The sequence below is a fragment of the Indicator indicator genome, chromosome Z (genome assembly GCF_027791375.1).
Source record: "Indicator indicator isolate 239-I01 chromosome Z, UM_Iind_1.1, whole genome shotgun sequence".
NCBI lineage: Eukaryota > Metazoa > Chordata > Aves > Piciformes > Indicatoridae > Indicator > Indicator indicator.
In genome coordinates, this window is record NC_072053.1 from 24,069,908 (window position 1) to 24,095,000 (window position 25,093).

Sequence of the window (25,093 nt, forward strand, 5' to 3'; positions counted from 1 at the left end):
TGCTAAGTATTTTGTACACCAGTATTTTGGCTATGGCTGAAGAAACATCGAGGCTGTGCTTTTCCAACATTTCCCTGACCCCAGAGTATGCTGAGGAGTTTGCAAGATCTTGGGAGGAGACACAGCCAAACCAGATGACCCAAACGGGCCAAAGGGGTATTCCACACCATATGATGTCAGCTCAGATATAAGAACCAGGTGAGAGAAGGAAGTGTGGCTATATTCATCCATGGCGTCTGTCCTCCAGAGAAACCACTACATGTAGAACCCTGCTTCCTGGGAGTCACTGACCCTGGTGTGCTGATGGGAAGTAGAGAATAGCATCTGTCTTTGCTTTTGCTTCTGTATGTGGTGTTTTTGCTTGTGCTTATTGTTATTACTGTTAAATTGCTTGTACCTTATTACTGGCCTTTGTGGTATTTTCCTCTCTCCCTTGTCCATCTAAGAATGGGAGTGATAGGGTGGCTTTGGTGGGCATTTGGTCAAAAGTTCATTAATTATAGAAACAGTTTCATAATGAAAAAAAATTATATAGTGTAAATTAAACCAAGCCATTGAAAAGTTTGGATGAATGGCTACATGAAAGGTGCTTTACATTTATGCAGTAATAAAGAACCTGCAATATCTTGATTCTTCATTTACTGCTGTCAGAGCTTTAATGACAGAATGGTTGAGGTTAGAAGAGACCATTCAGATCATCAAGTCCAACCACTCACCTAGAAGTAACACTGTCAAGCCACTGCCAATAAACTACATCCCTAAGCACCATATCTATGCATCTTTTAAATACCTCCAGGGATGGTGACTTCAACACCTCCCTGGGCAGCCTGGTCAGTGCCTGAGACCCTTTTTGCAAAAAATTTTTTCTTAATATGCAACCTAAACCTCCCCTGGCACCTCCCTTGTAAACAGTCCCTCCCCAGCTCTCTTTTCGGGTACTGGAAGGCCAACAGAAGTTCTCCCTGGAGGCTGTTTTTTATTGTTGTGCTACATTGTGTAATGCACTGAATTGTACAGTTGGTACTTTCTTGTGTTGTTGTTTTCTTTCATTTTTTGTTTCCAGTTATTGCAATTCTCATATCCTCATATTTGGTCACTGGTCTTATAAAACATGCATTTCTGATAACACCACCAGCATATCCATTTATTCAATTGCATGAGGTAGTATTTTGCATTAATGGAATATGAGACAGTGGCATTACTAAAGGTTCTGGTGAGGAATTCCAAGAACGCAAATTCTCCTCATTTATACTGCACTAACTTAAGAGATCAGTGCTCCTATAACTGTTAGTGGAGGCTCAAATGGTTCCTTTATTTTGCCTTTCTCAGGAATATATTTTCTTTACCTGGTTGGGATGGGCAAAGGATATGCCACTCTTTTTTTTTTTTTTTTTTTTTTTTTCCTGGGATTAATGAGTGAAAAGTCATCAATCAGGTATCTGAGATTCACCATGTTCCATTAGAAAATCCTGGAATCATTATTCCAATAATGTTTCTATATGCAGGTCAGTTTAAGTGTAAATCCCAATCTGATAGGTCCAAAGCAAAGCCAATTAATTTTTCATATTCTGTTTCTTACTTATAATGTGTTTGCACGTGTTTGCTATTTTCAGTGGCACTGAAACTCTTTTCATGAGCTTTTATTGAAAAAATACAATCAGTAATCACACATTGACTAGCTGCAGCAGAAAATGTGTTGTTGCATTTCTCTTTCTCTCTCCAATTTAATTGGAAATTAGGAGGATGAACTCTGTCCCACAATCAGACTTAAGAGAGTAAATAATGATACTTGATACTTCAAAAGAGGGGCTGTCTTCAGGCATCAGTTTCAGGGTGACTCCTTGAAGCAGTTACAACTGATTGTGTGAACAGATACAATGTTTCAGCAGGGACATGAATTACAAAACTGGTCATACACTGGTACTGTTATATTACTAAAGCTTTCTAAACTTTAGTGAATTTTATAACGTGAGATGTCTTAAGCCTTATATAATACATAACTATTTTTCCATTTCTAAACTTTACTTTAAAAATGTGAGTGCATGTTCCTCTTCTTAAACTTCTTCATTCTTTCCTCACATGTTTGCTTAAATCAGTTGTTTTTTGTTTGTTTGTTTTTTCACTGTATAAACTAGGTGTATTTGAATACTTACAGGAAAAACACAAAGCATTTTGTTGTTATTAGTGTAGCAATAGCTAACTCACACATGCAAAAAATTAAGGAAACTTACAAATGTTCAAGTCATTTCTTGTTTTGTTTTAGGGCTATACAGTGTCAAACCACATCCTGTAGTACAACAGATCTTTTCACTTTTTCTTTCTTTTTTATTTATTGTGCAGTATCATTTCAGGTTAATAAAAACAAACAATACTCTTATTGTACTCTTATTCTCTAATCCCCAGATTTTATTATTTTTATTTAAATATAACATACTATACATTGTTGCTCAATGATTTTTGTTTCCATTTTCTTTTACAAATCCCCATTTTCCTTTTGCTCAGGAGTCCATTATGCTGAGGGTGACAGAAGACAGAGCCTAAGGTTAAGCATTTATGATACACTAGATAGAATGTCTGCAGTTTGCTCCTGCTACGGTGAATATTACAGCACACCAAATGCACAGAAATCATTGATTCCTTCAAGGTCTTGTTTGTTTTGGTTAATTTTCAGAAACCACTATTTATGTTACAAATGGCTCCTGACTCAGTTTGGAAAAGTGATATTTCCCAGTTTTGGCCTCTGAGCAGTATGGTGTTTTGACTACTACGATGTTATTTATGCATAATTCCTGCACTGACAAAGTCATCTAGGTAATTCTGTCAGAAGATAACTTGTTTGTACCCTAAACATTCTTTAAGTGGTCATCCAATACTGTATTCATCCAGGTTTACGTTGCATGTACACTGCGGGTGGTCCACTGTGTCTTGTCAGTTTTAATCACCAATTACAAATTTAAACAACAGAAACTTGCTAAGTTTTGCTGTTACCTGAAATTGCATTTTAAATTTTAAATTCTCATTTTTTTTCTAGAAAAATATTATTTGCAAAGAATAAAACTGTAGATAAAGTACTGTGGCATACAATGTCAGCTATGTTGTCTCTCAAATAATTTCTGGCTTTAAAACATTTGACTTTATTTAAGGATCAGAAATACAATCCGCCAATTTTGTAATTTATGGGAAAACTAATATTTTTTCCCTTTTTTTTTAAACAGTTAATATTTAAATAACAGATTAAGATTGAAGTGCTGGTTAAACACTGACTTAAATAAGTTATAGAAGATTTCAACACCACCAGCCTTTATAGAGGTTAAACATTCTCAGAAAGACACATTAAGCAAGGCTCTCCTTTGTACCAAAATACAACTTCCAAACAATAAAAATAAAACAAACTTTTTCACAACAAGAAATAATGAAGATAAAGCTGCAGCATCAATATAATCTCGTAGTTATCCTTTAAAGTATTTAGAACAAAATAATATTATACTACTTTTGTTTCTTACTAAAGACACTGCAAAGGCTTATTTATTTATTTAGTGGAATACAATGTGAAGACAGTGGTACAACTTCTTTGATGTACTGTTTTCTATTTATCTGCTCTAACAAAATGAAATCTCAATATGGTTACACTGGTGAGCTATCCAGAGCTCTCTAAAATTACAGAGTAAAGTAAAACATAAAACAAACCTTATGTACCTTTAATTGAACAGACTTCATATTATGCTTAACTTTATTATATTGCAGTCGCTCAAGTTAAGCCATGGGACTAGTAACACTTCATAAAAATGTGCTGGATACTATGTATTTTGAGCCTTCAGTTACTATGATGGATATGAAAGGCATGCTAAAGCTGGATACCAGCACAGCTTTTTGGTTGGCTCTCATATATAATATACATGTGACTAATAATCTCTGACAAAAGCATGCGCATGACTTCGGATCTCTTGTCCCTCAGTCCTTACTTAGGTATTGCTCCCCCTAATATGCCTGTGATCCTAAAAAAGCTGGTAACAAGGAGGAATGTGCTGAATGGGTGTTATTAATTGAACAAGGAGTGCAGGGCTGTGTTACCTTTTTATTTACCTTTCAAAGGCCAAATTTTACACTTGGGAATTACACACTGTAGAATTCTAACATTTGCATTCTAACAGTCTCAGGTCTGTCCACACCTAGGTTCAAGCCCAAAGCTTGCTGCAGAATATCACACTTATCTCAATGCTCATGCAATCTTAGTTCCAAATGGCAACCAAAGTCAGATGAATATACACACAGGTGCACTAAAACCCAAGTACAGATGTGACCCCTTCTCTTAATTTCGAAATAGCAGAGAGACCCTTTGAACAAAGTATGTCTTGAAATTTGTTCTTGAGTGCTGCTAAGTAAAAAAAAAACTCTCTCACATAAAATCACCCAATACCATAAATCCAAGCACGGCTTGTTTGGTCTTTTTGCTTAAGGGCAAGCAAGTTTAGGAAAGAAATGGATTATACACCTTAAATTCTGCCTTTAAAGCCTTGTCTAATACCTATTCTCAGAGTACTTCAGAGGTCTTGGTATTTTAACCTATTAGCCTCTGTGTGAAGTACTCAGAAAAAGGAAAAATAACAAAGAAGCAAATCAGGAAAACATTTCAAAAAGATATTTAACATCCTATTAAATAAATAACTTAGAAATAAAAAGAAATGAATTTAGAACATACAAGCAAACCATACTATTCGTTTTGTTAGAACAGTTTTACATTGCTTTGCTTAGATTTCTTAATCCTACCCACTCATCCACAAGGCTTCTCCAGAAATGTCATTATTTGTGCATATGACCCAAGTGCTTCCAGTAAATACTTGCGTGTCTAACTGTTCATTGGATCATTAGGCTTGAACAAGCAATTAAGGTCTTTGATATGAATTAGTATTCCATAAATAACTTTACCATGAAATCCCCATGAAAAACTTCATGGGATTCAATAGATCCCCATGCACATATTCAACAGATTGTCTGATGTCCCTCAAGTTCTGTTGCAGAAATGAAAAAAAAAAAAAAATGTTCACACTGGCAATAACTTCCATCCCATTTGATCCAGGCTGTATCTTGATTATAAGGTATGACACCAAACTAAATAAAAGCATTTCATGTGCCAGCAATGAGTACAAAACCTTCAAACGCTTCCCCCGCTCTCTTTTCAAACATGCAGATGGCTGTACTATTTCTTTGCATTTGCTTTTCAAGAAGATTACCAAATATTCTTGACATAATAGCCTTTGGTTCAACTGAATCAATAAAATGGTTCATTCATCTATGACATTACTACCATTGGAAGAAAGTGAGCTGAAGTATTTTTCCTTCTTGTTTTCTGCCCTCTCTTTGTGGCTCCCCTTCCATTCAGGGCCACAAACATTTGCCTTCCATTGTGCTTCCAATTTAAGGACGCATATGTGTTATACCCATTTTCTTCTATTCTTTCCTTCAGTTTGCAGTCACTGTTAAACTCCTTCTGTTAAAAGAGAAAAACAAATGCACAAATTTAGAATGAACATAGTAAATCAGAATCCAGTCATATAGTTAATGTATGAGTAGCAGTCATTCATCATATTTCAGTTCTAACAAATATTAGCCTTAAATATCTTGAACCAGATTATTGATACCATATGTTAAATAAACATGCTTGGCATAGGCATACTTCATACTTAAAAGTAAGATACTTTACAACACTGTGTCCATGTAAAAGAGGATTTTAGGATGCATACTAGTCACTGTTACGCAGCTGTTACAATGGATATGAGGCCTGTTTACTTTGCTGACCTACAGAGTAGCTTAGCTTAAAAAAAAAAAAAGTATGATTCTGTATATTACTGACTGAATAAAATTCTATTTTTAAAGGAGAACCAAATGTCAGTCTGCTAGAAAGAAAGAAAAATACAAACATGTAGAATCATGTAGGGGGAGACTTTTTTTCCTTCTGTAATTTTAAATGCACTTCTGCACAGATCTTTTTCTCTATAACGAAGCCAAGAATGTTTTGATTTTATGAAAAAGTAACTCCCACATAGAAAACCTTATAGTTTCATCAACTTACTTATATTCCATTTAGAAGGCTTTTGAAAGTCTGACATTTACAACATGTACATCTTACAACCAAAAAAATAGAATTTGTTGTTTCTGCATTCCAGAAAAGATGATGTTACTTCAAAAATAAGGCAGAAACATGCCAGAACACCAAAGCGTGATATACCAACTACATGTGGTATTTTTAATGTGTCTATGAATAAGAAAAGAAATATATCTGAATAATAAAACAATTTTCATGGTACAGATCCAAATTTCAGGGATATTTTGTCTTTTGTTATGGTAGAATTCCTAGACATCCAGCTAGTAAAGATACAGAAAGTATTCACATTAATAAAGATTGCATAAAGAACATTTAAAAATATTTTTCTATTCCTATTAATTTAAATTAGAATTCTTAAACCAGTTGATGTTCAGTACTTAGATACAGTAAGAATTTTCAGGTCAACAATTGTTTTATGTAGTTGCTGCTAAAACCATAGAGCACATGCTTATGTTTCCCAAAAAGAATTGTTCATATTGAAACTCAGTTTGGCTCCCCAGATGATCTCTGATTTTGGGAGTCTTAGTTAGTTGAACAGTGATTGGTGGGAAAGACAATACAAAGGGAAGACTCTCTACAAAATGCCCCTTGATACATACAGATTATTGAGTGCTCTGGCATTGAGATATTAGGAAGACAGATGATCAGCAAACACAGTTCTAAACCACGCTAACTTCTCTTGTCTTCCAGCAGCTTATTTTGTTAGAGAAACCAAATAGTGAGTTTTCTTTTGCTTCCTCATTCTAACCAAAGTCAGTCAAATGGAAAAGCATTTGATAAACATAGAAACAGTCTTATTTAACTTGTTTTCCCAGATGCAGAACTGTACTCAAATCCAAACTTTTACCTCTATTCTTAGATAATAAAGAGAGAACAGATGCTGTTGTGATGTGGTTAAGAAGTCTTATTGGCAGGAACCTGAATTTTAGCCTAGGACTGCTTTCCTCATTTCAAACAAATTTCAACATAACCCTGCATCAATGTCTCTTGTGCACATGCTTAAGAGTGTTTTTAAAATTTTTATTGGTTCTGTTTTTCATATTCATCTGCAAGCTGCCACGCTGTAGTAATACGAGTCTAACTGCAAGTCATAGGAGGATGGAAAAATAGTAACAGAATCATTCCTCAAATCTCTGAAGTATTATGGAATGAGTTTTGATAAATCATGATATTGTGATTTTATGATGTGAATATTGAAGAATTATCTCAGCTGGAATTTAAAAAAAGGCTTCCAATATTCCTATCATCCTACCAACACTAGTTCTAATACACTACCAATTACCAATATGGCTAACAACTTGGGTAGGAAGGCTTATCATGAGTGTTTGAGATGGACCATGGATAAGAAGCTGGACATGAGCCAGCAATGAGCACTTGCAGCCCAGAAGGCCAATTGCATCCTGGGATGTATCAAAAGAAGCATGGGCAGCAGATTGAGAGAGTTGATTCTGCCTCTCTGCTTTGCTTTAATGAGACCTCACACGGAGTTCTGCATCCAGCTTTGGGATGCCAAACACAAGAAGGACATACACCTGCTGGAGTGGGTTCAGAGGAGAGCCACAAAGATGATCAATATCTGAAGGATACTGAAAGGACGGAGAAGGACTGTTAGAAGGGCTTGTAGTGATAGGATGAGGGGCAATGGTTTTAAACTGGAGTAGGGTACGTTTAGTTTGGACATAAGGAGGAAGTTCTTTACAACGAGAGTTGTAAAGTACTGGAACAGGTTGCCCCAGGGATGTGGTTGAGGTCCTGTCTCTGCAGACATTCAAAACCAGACTTGATGTGGCCCTGGGAAGCCTGATCTATTTGGAGGTGTCCCTGCTCACTGCAGGGGCATGGACAAGATGACCTTTGCGGGTCCCTTCCAAACCAATGCAGTCTGTGAATCTGTGACATTTGGGGGCTGTCTTGGGCAGAGAGATCACAAAATGGTGGAGTTCTCAGTTGCTGGAGACATGCAGAGATGGCTCAGCAGAACTGCCACCTTGGATTTTCAGTGGGCAGACTTTGGCCTGTTTCAGAGTCTGGTCAACAGGGCCTCTTGGGAGGCAGACCTGAAAGGCCAGAGGAGTTCAGGAAGGCTGAGCACTATTCAAGAGGGAAGTCTTAAAGGCACAGGAACAGATTGTCCACAAGACAAGCTGGCTGGGAAGAAAGTTGGCCTGGATGAATGAAGAGATCTGGTTGCAGTTTAAGGAGAAAAGGAGAGCCTGTGGTTGTTGGAAGAAGGGGCAGGGCACTACTACGTTGTTGTGAGACTGTGCAGGAAGAAAATTAAAACGTCCAACACACAACTAGAAATTAGTTTGGTTTCAGCTGTTAAAGAGAACAGGAAACATTTTATAAATATATTAGCAATAAAAGGAGGATGCAGAGTGGAACATAGTGGTGAAGGAGGGAAAAAAGGCAGATGTACTCAATACCTTCTTTGCCTCAGTCTTTAGTAGTAAGACCAGCTGTTTGCCAGATACCCAGATCCCTGAACTGAAGGATATGGATGAGGAGCAGAAAGAAGCCGCCACAATCCAAGAGGAGATGATTAGTGGCCTGCTGCAGCACTTGCATGTGTCTATGGAGCCCAATGGCATACATCCCAAGAAGGAGCCAGGGGAAGTGCACCCCAAGCCACTTTCCATCATTTACCATCAGTCCTGGCTAACTCCAGCTGATGGGAGACCGGCAAATGTGATGCTCATCTACAAGAAGGGCCAGAAGGAGGAGCCAGCGAACTAAAGACCTGTCAGTCTGACCTCAGTACTGGGGAAGGTCATGGAGCAGGTCATCCTGAGTGCCATTAAGCAGCATATGCAGGGCAACCTGGTGATCAGGCCCAGTCATTATGGGTTCACGAAGGGCAGTTCCTGCTTAATGAACCTGATCTCCTATGACAAGGTGACCTGCTTACTGCATGAAGCAAAGGCTGTGGATATTGTTTATCTGGACTTTCGTTAACTAAAGTCTTTGACACCATTTCCCACAGCATCATCCTGGAGAAAGTGGCTGCTCATGGCTTGGATGGGTGGATGATTTGCTGAATTAAGAACTGGCTAGATAACTGGGCCCAAAGAGTGATGGGCAATGAAGCTAAATCCAGTTAGCTGCCAGTCACTAATGGTGTTCCCCAGGGATCAGTACTCCAGTTCTCTTTGATATCTTTATCAAATCTGGAAAAGGGAATTGAGTGCGCCATCAGTAAGTTTGCAGATGACACTATGCTGGATGGAAGTGCTGATCTGCTCGAGGGTAGGAAGGCTCTGCAGAGGGATTTGCACAGGCCGGATCAAAGAGCCACAGTCAGTTGTATGAGGTTTAGCAAGGCCAAGTGCCAAGTGCTGCACTTGGGTCACATCAACCCCATTCAGTGCTACAGGGCAGAGTGGCTGGAAAGCTGCCCAGAAGCAAAGGACCTGGGGTTGCTGGTTGACAGCCAGCTGAAAATGAGCCAGCAGTATGCTCAGATGGCCAAGAAGGCCAACAGCATAATGACCTGTATCGAGAACAGTGTATCCAGCATGTGTAGCAAAGTGATTGTGCTCCCATACTCGGCACTGGTGTGGCTGCACCTCAAATAGAGTGTTTAGTTTTGGGCCCTCCACTACAATAAGGACATTTAGTTGCTGGACCATGTGCAGGGAGGGGAAACAAAGATGGAAAAGGGTGTAGAGAAGAGGTCTTATTGAACACAGAGAAGTGGGATTTTCAGTAGGTAGGAGAGAGAACTAAACCGGCAGTCCATTATGGAAGTTTAAAAGTACTTACAGAGCCATAGACTTTTCCTTTCCTGTTCATGGCTAAATAATAGTTGCTCTTAATGGACTTAACTGCCACAACTCCGATTTCTACAGATGTTATCTCCAGTATACCTAAAAAACAAAAATAGAGCCATTTAAACACTTCATTAGAGGATGTTCTCACTACAGAAAATACAAGAAACCTGGAAAATACTAAGCTTCTAATACTTAGAACCAGCTGACCAATGAACTTTAGCACAATTATTTTCCGAACCATTGCAAGAATATACACAAATATTGTTTCAATGAATACGTTTCTTTTGCTAAACTTTGCATTTTAAAACCCGTAAATATTGAAGCAGTTTCATTCTTTGTACTAGAGATTTTAATGAAATTTGTCAGAAGAGACATCTGAACCACACAATTACATTAAATCTATAGTATGTGTCCATAGAATGTTACATTTACCTCAGTCTTCAAAATCAGTGGTAAACTATATATTCTTTGCAAGATATTAAGATAAACTATATGTCTTGGCTGCACTGAGCTCATATATTCACTTTTAGCAAGTGTGTTGACATTTTGGGATATAGTAAGACTAACCTTAACAGTCACATTATCTTTGCCATTCAGATACCAGAAACATTGTCCACTGTTTATTATAAATATGATTTTTTTTTTTTGCATTAAACCAGGCTCTTTCTTGGGTACTGGACAGCTCAAGGGGTTTTTCATCTCTGTATTTTCTGTTTATGAGCATTCTGATTTGGGAGTAGTAGAAGTTACTACAGCTTACACAATGACTTTAGAGATCCCTTTTCAACTACTACCAGTGTAACTGGATGACTGTGTTGTTTTGGTATTGAGTCTTAATACAGGACAAATGCAACTCCAACAAACAAACTTCCGAGTGGTTTATCCAGATGGTACACCTAACTCCAACAATTCTCCTGATACTAAAGCAGCATTAGTCAGAATGACAGCTGAGTCAGAATGACAGCTCATCTAACTCAGTTGTAATTAATGTCTGCTGGTGGGGAAATTACAAGATTAGGATATGTTTTTCCACTTACTTAAAAAGCTTTTGATAACCAAATATGAGATAACTGACACAAATAGTGTAACTTGGTATTCAGCGCTTTTTCTGGGAATGTTAGTGTTCTCTCCCTAAAAACTGAATGCAGTCTGTTTGGACTGTGGAACCAGCCTTTAGTGCACAGAGGAAGAGAGGAGGATCACTTTAAAGCTTTTTGAAATGTCATTGTAATTTTTACTTTTTAAGGCTGTTCTACATACAATGCAAAAGCCATTCTGAACTGGTTTATGCAACTCAAGAGCAAGGGTGTTCTGTGATTGCAGGTAGATAAAGGCCTTGGTGTTTGCTGGGCAATGGCTGTGAATCAAGCATGAAAAATTAATAGCTGATTATTATTGGAAAGTAAAATGATGACATAGTTTATGCATGTGAAAGAAAGAATATCTAACTAGGCATGAAAGACCTCTAACATATCTAACATGAATATCTAACATGAAAGACCTCCTTTCTTAGTTGAGAAAGGAAAAGTGACATATCCTGGGGATGAATGTCTAAAATATATACAAAATCCTATACTTATATAAACTACATAAATTTTGATATGAAGATATAAAAATTACAGTTCAGTTATCACAGGCTTTGTGTTTACTTAGCAAAAAGCATTAGGTTGGCCTAGTTACAGGTCTGTAGTCTTTGCATATGGGAAACATTTCAGTGAGAAATGCAAGAGTAGGTCTAGAATTTAGTAAAGCCTTTCAGAAAATGGACCATATTAAACCAGAAATACTACATTTTCAAAAAGAGGTTTCTTGTCCAAACCTATAAAGAGCTGCAAGTAGAGGATTATTTCAAATATTTATATAAAAATGAACATATAAATGTTGAAAGACACAAATGATCATGTATTATCAAAAACCACATCCCCGATAAAGCCTTTTTCTCCGAGACTTTTATTGTAAGATTCTTAGTTGCAGCGTGACAAAACATCAATGCTAAGAATGGAGTTGTACATGTAGACTAAGAAAACTTCACCTATGCCATGAAAGATGTGAATATCCAGTGAACTTCCTCAGCTATGTGAAAACAATTTTTCACTAATTGCCTCTTGGGCTTGAGACACTGCTTTGAAACAAGCACTGAATGCACAATTACATATGGCACTGTCAGTTTGCCACCTTTCTGGGGATTAGAATAACAGTTCCCCAAATCATCTCAGTCTGTCATCACTAGTATGCAAACTAGCAGCAGCAAAGGTCCCTCTGATATCGTGAGCTGGCTAACTTCTGCCAAGTAGAAAAGATATAGCTGCTTATTTAAATGCAAATTCTAAACACAGCTTCTGTTAGTTATTTGTATGCAATGTCAGCTTGAAATGTAGTACAAGGTGGTTAGGTGGAAATGAGAGGAGCTATAATTTACGGGATTTCTGTAATCTATGAAAACCCAGAAAATGTGAGGGAAGAGTTATTTAAGACCCATTCTCTACTTTTAAGGCTAACCTGTCTGCTATTGCAAATGAGCCATATGCCATGTTCCATATGTAAGATTAAGGGAAATAATGCAGAGCAGTAATCTTTAATATTTCTCTCCCGTGGGAGATGCCCTAAAGCATTTGGGCTCAAAATCATACATTGTTAAGGAGTATGCCCTAAGTTATGTGGATGGTAAGCTACCACAGAGCAAGCATGTTGTGCGAACACTGCTACAATGCCCACTTCTTTTTGTATGAGTAATGTGTGGGGGTTTTGTATTTTCCATGCCAAAAAGTGATGAGAAGAATTTAGTTAATTCTTTCTACAGAAATTAACTGCAGTAACCCAAAGCATGGCACTAGTAAAACTAGACTGGGTCCATTTCTAACACGTGCCATAACAAAACCACCAAAACCCAGGAAAGATACTGGTATAATGTGCACCATTATTACTGTCTATGTTGAGATGGATTAAAGTGAGTTATATCTTATCATACTCTTGTAAGAACATCCTTAGATCATTTCAGCTGACTATTACACTTGCAGCTGAAGAACAGTAGTTAAATAAGAAACTTGCACTGAATTAACTAATTTTCAGTGTTTGCAACTGAATGACGGAGATACACTGATTTTCAGTACAGTACCTAAGTCAAAGCAACAGAAGTATTTATATAATTCATTAAAATATAGTAGTATTTTCTGATAAAGTTTTCTTGCAATATTATAATCCATAATATTCTCAGTGGGGCAGCTGAAAGGAGCTGATGAAGAGATATGCTACTACATTTATATTATATCCAAGGTAACTAGCCTGATTACACCTAAATATGCTATTTAACCAGAGCAAATCGTAGCTGAACTCTTTGGAGCTATTATCAGTTTGATCACATCACCAATGATCATGGAATCACAGAATGATAGGGGTTGGAAGCGACATCTGGAGGTCGTCTTGTCCACACCACAGCCAGAGCAAGTTCATCTACAGGCTGTACAGGATGGTGCCCACGTGGGTTTTGAAAGAGTAGATGGATACTCCACCATCTCTATGGAGAGCCTATTCCAGTGTTCTACCACCCTCAAAGTAAAGAAGATTCCCCACCTGTTTAGATGGAACTTCCTGTGTTCAAGCTCATGCCCTTTACTTCTCATCCTGTCATGGAGCATCACTGAAAATAGACTGACCCTATCCCCTTGATACCCATCCCCTTGACACTATTCTCTTTTTTAAAAGGCAGGTATTATATTTATTACTTCCTCAGATAAGTGGGGAATTGTTTTTCTCCTCAAGTTTTCACGCTGAATCTCTAGAGGCTTGGCCAGCCTACTCAGGAAAGTGAGTAAATTTTATCAAGCAGAAATCTGATGAATCATCCAACTAATTTTCATTTTGTTCCTTTTCTCTTCCAACCACTGTTAGCTTCTCTTTGGAGCTCCTAGTTCTTTTCTGTGAAGGCTGAAACCAAAAAAAAAAGCATTTCCACATACTTCCTTCTATGTTTCTTTTAACTGATATTATATTACTGCTTGTGTTTTTTTTTCATGCCTTAAAATTTTCCACTCCCAGAAAACATGTAAAGTAAATAATTCCTGTGATATAATGTAACTTGTAATTAGGCTTGATAATAAGCACTACAAAATATTAATACTCTTCAGAAGAAAATTCTTGTTAGTAGTTAGTCATTTCTGGTTCCATGCTTTTTAGGAACTTGGAAAGGAAAACAAAATGGTTAAAAAAGTGCTGTCACTTCCATTATGGTTTTAAAACAGATAGAACACCATTATTTTACAGCTGTAACTCTGTAAACTTCAACAAATCTAACTAATGTCCTTTGATCACATCCACTGTAAAAACATAGCTTTCAATACCCAAACCGTTTCCAACTCATTATAATTAAAAACATTTCAAATATCAACTTGAGATGTGCCCCGTAGCTATACATGTACTCTCTTTACAGGTCCCAAAGTTGAGAAACTTACTTCCAATAGAACTCAAATATATTTAACTTAAATAAACTTTATTTTTATAGTTTGCAAAAGTGATCATTATAGTAAAGACAAGATAAGAGAAAGATGACTGGCTGTTTTGCTCTGCATGGAGGGACTATAAAAAATCAGAAGTGAAAAATTGCACTTACATAATTCTGTGTGCTAATTCCAAATGTCATAAGTTTTCATAAAAACGCTGGTGATGGGAAGCAAAAAACGTACAAAATATCCTAGATCTTGAGTGAAATTATGTCAAGCAATTTGTTAGGAAAGACAACTTGACAGAGTACCGTATGTATTATCAAGGCAGTATTGCAATAGATCCAAACATAGCATGCCATAAGAACCACTTGATTCTGGGACCAAATCCAACTTCTTTGTAGAGTGAGGCACTGACCATTTTTCCTTAGCTGATTAATTTGTATTATAAGTTCTTAAAACACACTTTAAACATCTGCAAACCTAGTTTCAATCCTCTTCATGTAGAGCAATAGGACCACCTTGCATCCTCCTTCCCCTTTCGAACACTATCCTATATACGTGGCAATCCACAGGCAGTCCCTCCCTCCCTTGTTTTTTCCTTCTGTGTGCAGAAATACCACAGATGAAGAATGAGTTCAGCTGGATGGACTGTGATGATGACTGAGAGCTTCCTAAAATTTTCCAGTCTCCCAAATGGTGACAAGAAGATGCTGGATCTGTGAAGGCAGCTGTTGCTTTTGGTGGGTGACTGGAAACTGACTTTTCAATACCCTCCAGGAGCTTCTCTGAAGAGGTACCTTTGAGTGGCACTGGTGATGAAGCATAAGGTTAAAGATCTGATAGTTCAAAGAGATGTTTTTAGTAGGTGGCTTGAAAAAGGCTAGTTTGGAGAAAGTAGAAGACTGGTTGAATGTGGTCATGAAAGAGTAATGGGCTAAGGAAATATGAGGCCTCTGACTGTTTCCATTGTTTCATCATTTACACTTGTGCAAAACAAGTTGACAACATCCCCAAATGAGAACTTATATGGCTATTCCTATCTTTTATTTATTTTGCATAGGAATTATTGGCAATAGAAAGAGGAAGATAGTAGAGTAAAAGATAAAACAAATCCAGGAAACTGAAGATGGGCTAAGCAAGACTTGTGTTTGGAAGTTTTTTCAATGAAGCAAAGTAGTTCCACTAAAATGTAATCTTACAGACTCTGCGGTTTTCTTTGGAATGCAGCTTAAGTTAAAGTTATGAACAGCTATATCAAATATCAACCAGCCTGAACCATAACCTGAACTTTGAATAAAAACAGAAACTTTTTTTGAAGTTAAATTAATTTAGGTGGGGGGGTTGTTACAATTTAATATCTTCTGAGACCTCCACCCTTCCTGATAGTACGATAGTACTTATAGACGGCAAAGTAAGCTGCTAATGTGTCATCTTTAGATCAAGTATAGCCAAAGTGTGAATGTCCCATGAGCTTTCCAGGTCTGCTCCCACATATCATACATTTGGATAAGCCTGAGATACATATACAATGTTCTGGAAGGCTGTGGGACAAGGACTTCTGGGCCTTCCTGCACTGGTGCAGCATCAGCATAAGATGTGAAATCTCCATGGTGCATAAATATTATGTAAAAGACTAATTATGCAGCCCTTTCTTAGACCAATAAGGTGATTATAGGGAACTAAACTTATTTTTATTCCCTTATCTATCACATTTACGGCTTTAATTTCAGAGCAAAGCAAGGACCACTCTACCAACAGTGCTCTGGAGACCAAGTAGATGGAAGGGTGGCAGTAGCAGGCTACACAGGAAGAGAGAATCTCATTAGTGATGCAATAGTGACAGCTGCTAGCAAAGGAGGAGTTTATTTTAGCTACAAGAATGCCAGGCATCAATTTAGCTAGCATACATCCTGACTGGTAAAATAAACAATTCATTCAGGGCACAGTTAACCTACATTTCCCCCTCTTGTCAGCAAAGAGGGGGAATTCCAAAAAACAGCTCTAAATGCCACCACTCTCTGTTGAATGTCCAGACTAAGGTGGGTTAAACTTAAGCAATGAAAATTCAGGAAGTGACTTTGAGGACCTATCTGTGCTGTCAGTTGAGTTCAGGTCTGCCATCAAGGATATCTTGTGTAGCACTTTTATCACTAATGTGTGAGGTGATGTGCTCGTTTCTACAAAGTGATGAAACTATCCTGAAGGAGGGAAGATAAACGTTAGCTTCCTTCAGATGGATTTCCTTCATTCTGTGGAGATGGGATGGATAGAGGTAGAGCCAGCTATACCTAGTTCTGTCAGTCATAACTCAGATTTCTTGAACTCTTGGCTTTGAGACAAGATGGGAAGACATATAGCCAGCTACTTGAATATTGATGAAAAATACAAGGTTCTGAACATCTCAGCATGCTTGACACCAACACTGAAAGATTTGAAAACCTGTAGATTAGACACAGTGTCAGGAGTCATTGTCTGATCTGTTTCTGGGATGGAGGTTGTCAGTTAGAACAACTCACATCAACCAAGGAATAGTAGCAGTTCATATGCTAAGAGAAAAAAGGAAAACACAACACCCCCACTCCCACCTAGTATACATGGTCAGATTGCAGTTACCTGACTTCTTAGATTTCTTGACAAAGATGATTTAGGGAGTTTCAGCCCTCACTTCCCCCAGATACATTTTCCCGTCTCTGTGCTGAAGTTCACCAACCCTCCAAACATAATTGTTTGTGGAGCAGCAATATAAACAAAATAATTGGAATGATCTGGCTTGGAAATAACTCTCAATAGAAAACAAATCAATCTAAACCCCTAAGGACCAAACAATCCAAGTTTTTGCAGTCATTCCTACTAGTATATGTTTCCTAGACCTCCTATTGCTTTCTTTCTGGTTTCTTTCCAACTGGCTAATTTTTTTTGAAGTGCAGTGCCCAAGACTGGACCGATGTCCTAACTAAGGCCTGATGGGTACTGAACTGAGCAGAAAGATTACTTCATGTGTTTATAAGGAAACTTGGATCCCGATCCAAAACCTAATCGAAAATTGGCAGTCCATATATGTTTCCATTTAGTAGACCGGACCAGGCACTCAGGATTTCTGCCAAATTTTAAATTTCTAGGTTTTCACAGAAATACACAGGAGAATGGAAAGCTTTTAAGAGACTAACACAGCTCAGGAAATTTTCTGAGTGGTGTGTGGATCTGCCTGTTTCCACCTGGGTGTAATCTTGAGTTGCTTTTCACATTCATGACCATTACATACATCTCCTGCACTCTACCTTTTGTATGAATGTCAGTGAAAATAACAAAAATTGGAAGAAACTGTATGGGTTTAAGGCTGATCTATTTTTGCCCATCCTAGTACACAAGGAAGAGATAATACCTAGGCAGTGGCACTGCAGAAGAAACAGTCAAAATATATGATGAGTGTCAGGAGAAGTAGGTGTCTATCACCTGCAGTTTCAGGAAGGGCAGGTCTTCATTGCTTAGTCAGGAGCTTCTAGCATAAACAGTACATACAGTTTCAAATGGGGCAGAAATTGTAATTAAATGGAGTCAGTCACTACTTAGGGATTGACAAGAATGAGCAGTTGCAAGCGAACTCTGCTGAAGTGGTCAAGTATGTACAAAGAGATGAAAACAAGTATCCCTATGAAATGCTGTATGGAAGTAGTGAGACTTCATCGTGCTACAGATGGCCTCTGCTACTTGTCTGTCAATGATCTATCGAAATGACAGGTTTGTTGCCTCCTACTGTGGATGTCTGATTCATGCTGTTTTTTAAAGCTAAAGCTGCTCAGCTGCACATCAAAATGAAACAGTTTCTTTCAACAGTTACGTTTAATTTAGGCCTCATTTGTTTTTATGAGGGATCTCAACTTGACTCCCCATTGTGTAAGACAACAGGACTGTAAAAATATAGTTTCTCATTTGCTAGTCTCAAATACTTATCTTTTTGTGGAAGGCAGGGGACAGGAGGAAACTGACTGTATAAATGCACTACAAACCTTTCAATATGCACTGCACTTCCTGTGGCAGTTATGATCCCCTCCTAAATCTGTAGAGGCATAATGACCTAGTAATGGGTAAAATTAAAAAAAATGACAAAGTTCTACAGGCTTCTCTGTAAGAGACCCTGACTAGCTAGTTCCTAACAATACCATTCTACTCCCATGTTTTTTGTTCTAAAAAAAAAAAAAATTAGTGTTTCTTATTCTGCAAGTCAGAAAGTTGCTAAACACACCCACCACATCAATTAGTTGTTGCTTCTAGGGGTTTATGTCTGTCTTTACCTCACAGAGGACAAAGGAATCCATAGCATTTTAAATGATGGGACCCACATGTTTATAATACAAGATTACCCTTGGATGGCTATAATGATCTTTGGTGATAGCTATGCATCAACACTTTCAGCAGTTTTCTTCTGCAAAGCCACAAATATTCCCAATATGGATTGGTCACAATAATAACATTTTAATGACTGGGAAAACATTATAATGACTGGGAACAGAAGCATAAGAAGTGTATATTATGGCAGCTGTATGATCAGCATTAAGAAAGTTACTGGAAACATTATTTCATATATTTTAAAATTCCTAACTCTTGCATGTCCCTTGTAGCCTCCTCCCTTCTCCCCCCCCCAGTTATTTTCTTACCTTACCTGGATTTGATCACGTAAAAGGCAAGTGTCTTACCCTAATATTGGTGTTTACATAGCTTGGGTCCATGTTGTATATGATTTAAGATGACCAGTCAATGACTGTGAGCAGCTCATAACCCTGTGGGTACTTTGTAAACAAACTACTGTTTAAACTTCTTCTGACAAAATATTTATTGAAAGACACAATTATTAAAAGAATTTTAATGCACCATCTTGGAGTAAATAAGAATTTGTTACTATATGAGAAGATTTTAGGACCAACAGTATAGCAGCTGAAAAGAACTCAGTGACCTCTGGCCACCAGTTTATTACCATGTCCACTGATTTTTTTGCTTTTCTCTGGCATAAATAATTCTATGTACTTAATTCATCCTAAATTACAAGCAATCAAAAAGACACCAAACAATAACCACATTATTCTTGTCATAATGCTATGTGATCAGCTTTCCATTTTTTAATGCTAGATTCTAAATTCGTAATTTATCTTAAATATTCTATACACTTCATCATTAAAAGTATTCTGAAACACTGAAACAAGTAACAAGGTCTCTTGCACAAAGATGTAAACTATTGACTAATATAGTGCAGACACCTGATATATGTCTTTCACAGTGTTTTCATCTTTAATACTTGACTGCCTTGAAACCTGGCTGGACCTGGTATCTTCAGCCTGCTAGTACAAACAGGGTTTTTTAAACTTTGATGAGCAGTGATAAAGCAGAGAAGACTTAAGTCTTCTTAAACATTCTTTCAACACCTCATCAAAAAGCAGGGTGACAAAGTCGTCAATCTTACACAGAAACTTAAAAGGCTGATCTGCAGAGCACAATCACTTCACACCTTTCTGCTTTCATTATTTTCAAGTATCCTTCTATATTGTTTCCCATCTCCCCTGCTGACATCCTCAGATAACATCTAACAAGCATGCTTGTTTATGTGATCTAATTGCACACACTTGAGCCTCACATCTTGCCCTTTCATATAAACTCTGATTCCCCAGCCTGGGTTGCTGAAATATTTTTGGTTTTTCCATGCCTTGAACCATGAAAGTATTTTGCACAAACACTAACAAAACTATGGCTGGGACATTTAATACAAAACTGGACTCAGAAGGTTTGATATACTCTTTCCAGCTTTTCTGCTCTGATCCTCACAGAATCCTTGTCAGGGAACATGTAAAGGGCAGGCAAAGAACCCCCCCTCTTCTCTATGTAGTTTTATGTCAGGCTCAGAGACACCTTTGCTTACAATACTGTCTAACATTGCAAAGTGCACCTGGCTTCCAGGCCATTTTGTGAAAACTGGATGACAATCATGTCCACACCTTCTAGGGTGGTCTGGTGCATCCCTAAAAGTGCTTGGTTCAATCTTTCTCAGACTATTACCTCTACAGACTTTATCCACAACTCTAAGAGAGGTTTGTGATTTTTCTGTTTTGAGTGTAAAGACTACGCAGCAGTCCTCCTGTTCACTATTGATGTAGTCTGATGCCAAGGTCATGTACTCTTGCAAGGCCTAGCATGAGAGTGTATAAAACCAAGAAAACCAAGCCTGGCTTGGTCTTGGCTGTAATTTCCCTTCACATTGGTGCCTGCAGTGAACTAGCTTGAGAATTTTTGGGAGCATCAAGGAATGGAACAGAAATTACTTGAGGAGGGGAACCTACTACATTGTGGGCAACCTTAAGGAAGTAAAGAATGAGCAGCTATGTACTGAATCTGAAATGAAATTTTTGGTCAAATATTTAAAACAACAGAAAGTATCTTTCCACATTTGTTAACAAGTCATTCATAGGATATCAGTTCACATGAACTGAAAAGCAAGCAGAACAATTAATTTCAACGTGTTCCTAGGACATTTGTGTCTGAATTGCATACTGACAGACTCTAAGAAAGTATAATAAGCAGTTAGCACTATATGTTTGTCTCTTTGAGCTTCTGCTGTCACTGCTGTCAAGAGACAGGGAACCAGATTGAACTTAGTCTAAAGCCGTGGCGTTGCCCTGTATTTCTTACATATATATCCCCTCATACAGAGAAATGGAAGAAAGCAAAGAAACAATCAACAAAAACTTGTCAAGAGTAAATGCTGTTAAATCTGATCTCACTTTATCACAACGTAACAGATCATACTATGAAAAGAGCTTTTGAAGCTATCACATTACATTGCCTTAAATACACTGCTTTCATATAAAACTGTGTTTAAAGTAGGATGCTAAAGAGGCTAGGAACCTGTATTTAGAGAATCATTCTGAATGCCTCACTGCTGAAGGAAGTACTTAGAAAACACAAACACAGGATGAAGAAAATGAGATACCCATTTTGCAGAAAACTGCCTGAGTGGCTACTGGTCCACAATCTGGGCTTGAGTGAGCAACATGAAAACCAAACATCTTCCCAACATGTCTAAACATAAATATAGTGTGTGAAATAAAAAAGAAAAACCTTCCATATTATTTGGCACTTGAATGGCTTCATCTGGGCTCTATGTTAATTTCAAGGTATGTCTAAGGAGAGCAAACAGCATGGGCACAGGTCTAGAAAATATGACTTTTAAAGGAAAATTAAATAAATTCATTCTATTCATCTTAAGAAGAGGAGATTTTGGAAAAGAAGATGCATATGTAGCTTTCAAATACTTAAAAAATATCCAGAGAGAGAAGGGGAATATCCCATGCAAGAGGTAATAGAAATAATGGGCTTGACAGCACAGAAGAGTAAGAGAGGATATTAAAAATAATGGCATCCTGTGGAGGTGGTGAAAACTCTCTGTATTCACTAAAGATTCCTTGGAGTGTGTATAGTCTTTAAAAGCAGGTGATAAAACTATCCAGCAGACTTGATGATAGGTATCATCCATTTGTACACTGTGGGACAAGGGGATACGCCATGTGATCTCTTGAGTTATCTTCCAAGCCTATAAAACTGTGTTTCCACACAGAAGATCATCATATTTCTGACAGGGTTTGAATTATTACTATGCTACAGAGAAGTATTTTGTAGAATATTTGCATTTGAAGTAAAACACTTCCAGAACTGTATGACTTACAGCATACATGGTGTGCAGATGATATCCTAAAGTAGTCAGATTTTGCTCACAAAAGCTTCAAGAGTTGTTTCACAGTGTGTGGTCTTTATGAATTATGTATAAACTTTGGAGATCTTGCCTCTTAAGTTGTAAACTTTACATTCCTCATCCTCATGTTCTTCATTTATAGCTTGTACTTATTGATCCTAATTCGCATCTGACCAAATGTAACACTAACCATAATTCCTTTTTGTTTTATTAGAAACCATTCAAACATTGTAATTAGTGGTGTTAAGAACTGAGACACCTCTTGATTCTGTAATGAAACACATAATTATACCAACAGTAGTAGGCCTGTTATACTAAATTTGAAGGGATATCTGCTTTAAAAACCAAACAACAACAAAACACAAACCAAAAACAAATTAAAAAAATCAAACAAACAAAACCACAAAACCAAACAAAAACCCAATCAATGAGCTTGCATATTGTCATGCAAAACTAGGAATTCAGTATCTGAAATCTAGACCCTCAGCTGTAGTTCCTACAAGACTTGCAAATTTGTGGAATTCCTTTCACAAATCAAGTTCGTAGACATCAAATATTTTACAAAGCAAACCATGAAGATAACAGAATTACTTCAGAAAATTTGAATATTCATCTTCCTCTGCACACTTCTAGGAAATTGTTTTCTATTCATCATTTTCCTGGTGCCTCTTTTTCCCCTCAAGCCCACACTGTAACCTCCTCCTGTCTGCCTGTAGTAGACACTTAAAAAATAACTTGATAGAAAAAGATTAAGTTGAAGCATACAAGAATCACAGTGGCTTCCTTTAAACTGTCAGTTTATTTATTTACTTCATTTATTTTGCAGTTTTAAAATCTGTGTGTGCCAAGACCAAGTGCTCCTTGCTGTGTATAAACTAACACAATAATCAACAGTTACAGGACACTGCTAAATCTATTGTCATGTATCTGCACAATTATAATTCAACTACAAAGCAAGTGGACTGTCTGACCCTACTCAGTCCCACCAGTTTCACTGTCATCTGCCTATGAAAAAATGAAAGCCCTCAGAGAAAGCAGAATATAATAAACCACTCTCTGGTAGGAAAAATAGAAAGACATAAAAAAACCCCAATCAAGACAGTAACTATATTGCAAACATTTCATTTGTTATGACAATAGAGTATCAGTGTATTACTGACATTATATGCAGGTGGTTTTTAATTTCCATGTGCCATATATTTCATGTACATACTGAGCAACAGCTAATGCTCTGCAAAACCTTTAATGTGACAGAGATGATGAAATCCCAGTTGTTGAACCAGTTTCTCAGTTCTCAGAACCAAGGGGAATGGTTCTGGTGAAAGGAGTTCTAGTACTTTGCCTGAAGGTTCTCAAAGCTGCACATGCCACTGCTCCAAGTGTAAACTGAAAAGACCAGGTGCCCACTGACCTCAGCAATCCCTTCTAATTTATCTTAACTCTTTACATGTCAATCTCTGGTTTCCAAATTAACAATTTCAGTGCTGTTGAGAACATAAAAGGGAGATCTGTGCCCACATTCCAGGCAGACTACCCATAATCAGGAAGACTGGAAGTCTCCAAGAGCTGGTACAAGTTTATGCCAGATCTATCCTTCTTCCTTAAATCTCATTTCAACAAGAGATGTCAGATGAATTGATAAGTGACCAGTCTGGCACAATTCAAAGCTGGACAATCATTATTTGCACAAAAACATTTTAATCCAGTGCTCAGAAAAAGGAAGATTTTAAAGAAGCAGTGATCAGTACTTCAGCAATTCCTTATTCCTGTGCTGCTTCTGACAAAACATACAGAGCTCTTAACGTTCTTTCAGATCAATGGCTGATTGTTGATTAAGTACATAATTTTCTTAGCATAGAACTGACAATTCATCACTTCTTTGATTGCTTGCCTGATTACCTCTTAAGAGCTCTATTTATTTTTTTTTATATGAAAACTGAGCTAGTCATTTAACAAACCTGAATGAAAATTTACTAGGAGAAAACAACTGACATGAATACTTAAACCTTACTTCTTCAAAATACCTGCTTTATGTCTTAGTAGAAAGTGGCCTAAAGCAAATCACTGGTAGATTTGTTATAGGACCGCTCTATAATGTTTTCCCACTCTACCCTCATAAAAGACACTCCATCATGTACATTGAAAACAGGCTGTTAGCTGTTTACTACTAACAGGCAGGCCCCTGAATGCCATATCCCCTTTATGTGACAGTATTGTTGGGTATCAGAGTCAGCATGATCAGCTTGAGAAGCCAGTAAACACTGTTGATTCAGGATAACGAAAGCTTTGCAGTACTGACTTAGTAGAGCAGTAGCAGAGTTTAAAACAGGAATCCATCAAGTTCTAATTCAGTGTTTTATTCACTGAGGCTACAATATTTAATAAGAGTAAACTTACCTAACTAGCTAAAATTATTTGATTACCAATCTTTGATTTATGTCTGAACAATTCCAGTGTTGTGGGACACAGAAAAGATTTCTATATGCCTTTTCAAGTCAACTACTTGGGCTGGAAAAAGCCTTTGGAAATCATCTGGTCCATAACCCAGAGGCCAAATTAAGAATTTTATGAAGTTTTTCTTGTTGGTATCTATACTACCTCTGACATGGCTGTCTTAGAAAATATATAAGGTGACTTCAGTGACTGAAGACCCTTAGAATCAAGAATGTCTTCCAGAACTTGTTCTGCCATATGCAAACTGAAATCTCAGTGAAAGTCACTGTGGAATTCAGAATCTGGTCCCAGTTCCACAGTAAATAAATTGGAAACATTAAGCTTGAAGAAGATCACTGACTTTTGACAAGAAGGTGGCTAATGTGGCACTGTAAAACATACGCAAGAAGACAGTGACAGCTGATTCAGATTTCTCTTCCAACATGTGGATTATGTTACATCCACTCAAGCACTGCGCTTTCATCTCTAACAGCTGTGAAGGTGAAGGCTTCTGGGGGTCTCATTCTCTAATTATCCCTGACTTAGAATTCACTTAACTTAGACTAACACAGATAGGAAGTCAAGTTCTGTTAGCTGTTCCACCTTTCACCTT

At 37.5% G+C, this 25,093-nt stretch overlaps 1 protein-coding gene across 1 annotated transcript in view; it reads right to left on the minus strand.

Annotated features, from left to right (window-relative positions):
- Positions 1 to 5,290: 5,290 nt before the first annotated feature.
- FGF10 (fibroblast growth factor 10) overlaps positions 5,291 to 25,093 on the minus strand; it is a 61,107-nt gene continuing 41,304 nt past the window's right edge. Inside the window, exons 2-3 of the mRNA XM_054398039.1 lie at positions 9,866 to 9,969; positions 5,291 to 5,488 (exon numbers count right to left, since the gene is read on the minus strand). Coding sequence (XP_054254014.1) covers positions 5,291 to 5,488; positions 9,866 to 9,969 — 302 coding nt within the window. The remainder of the gene's footprint in view (positions 5,489 to 9,865; positions 9,970 to 25,093) is intronic.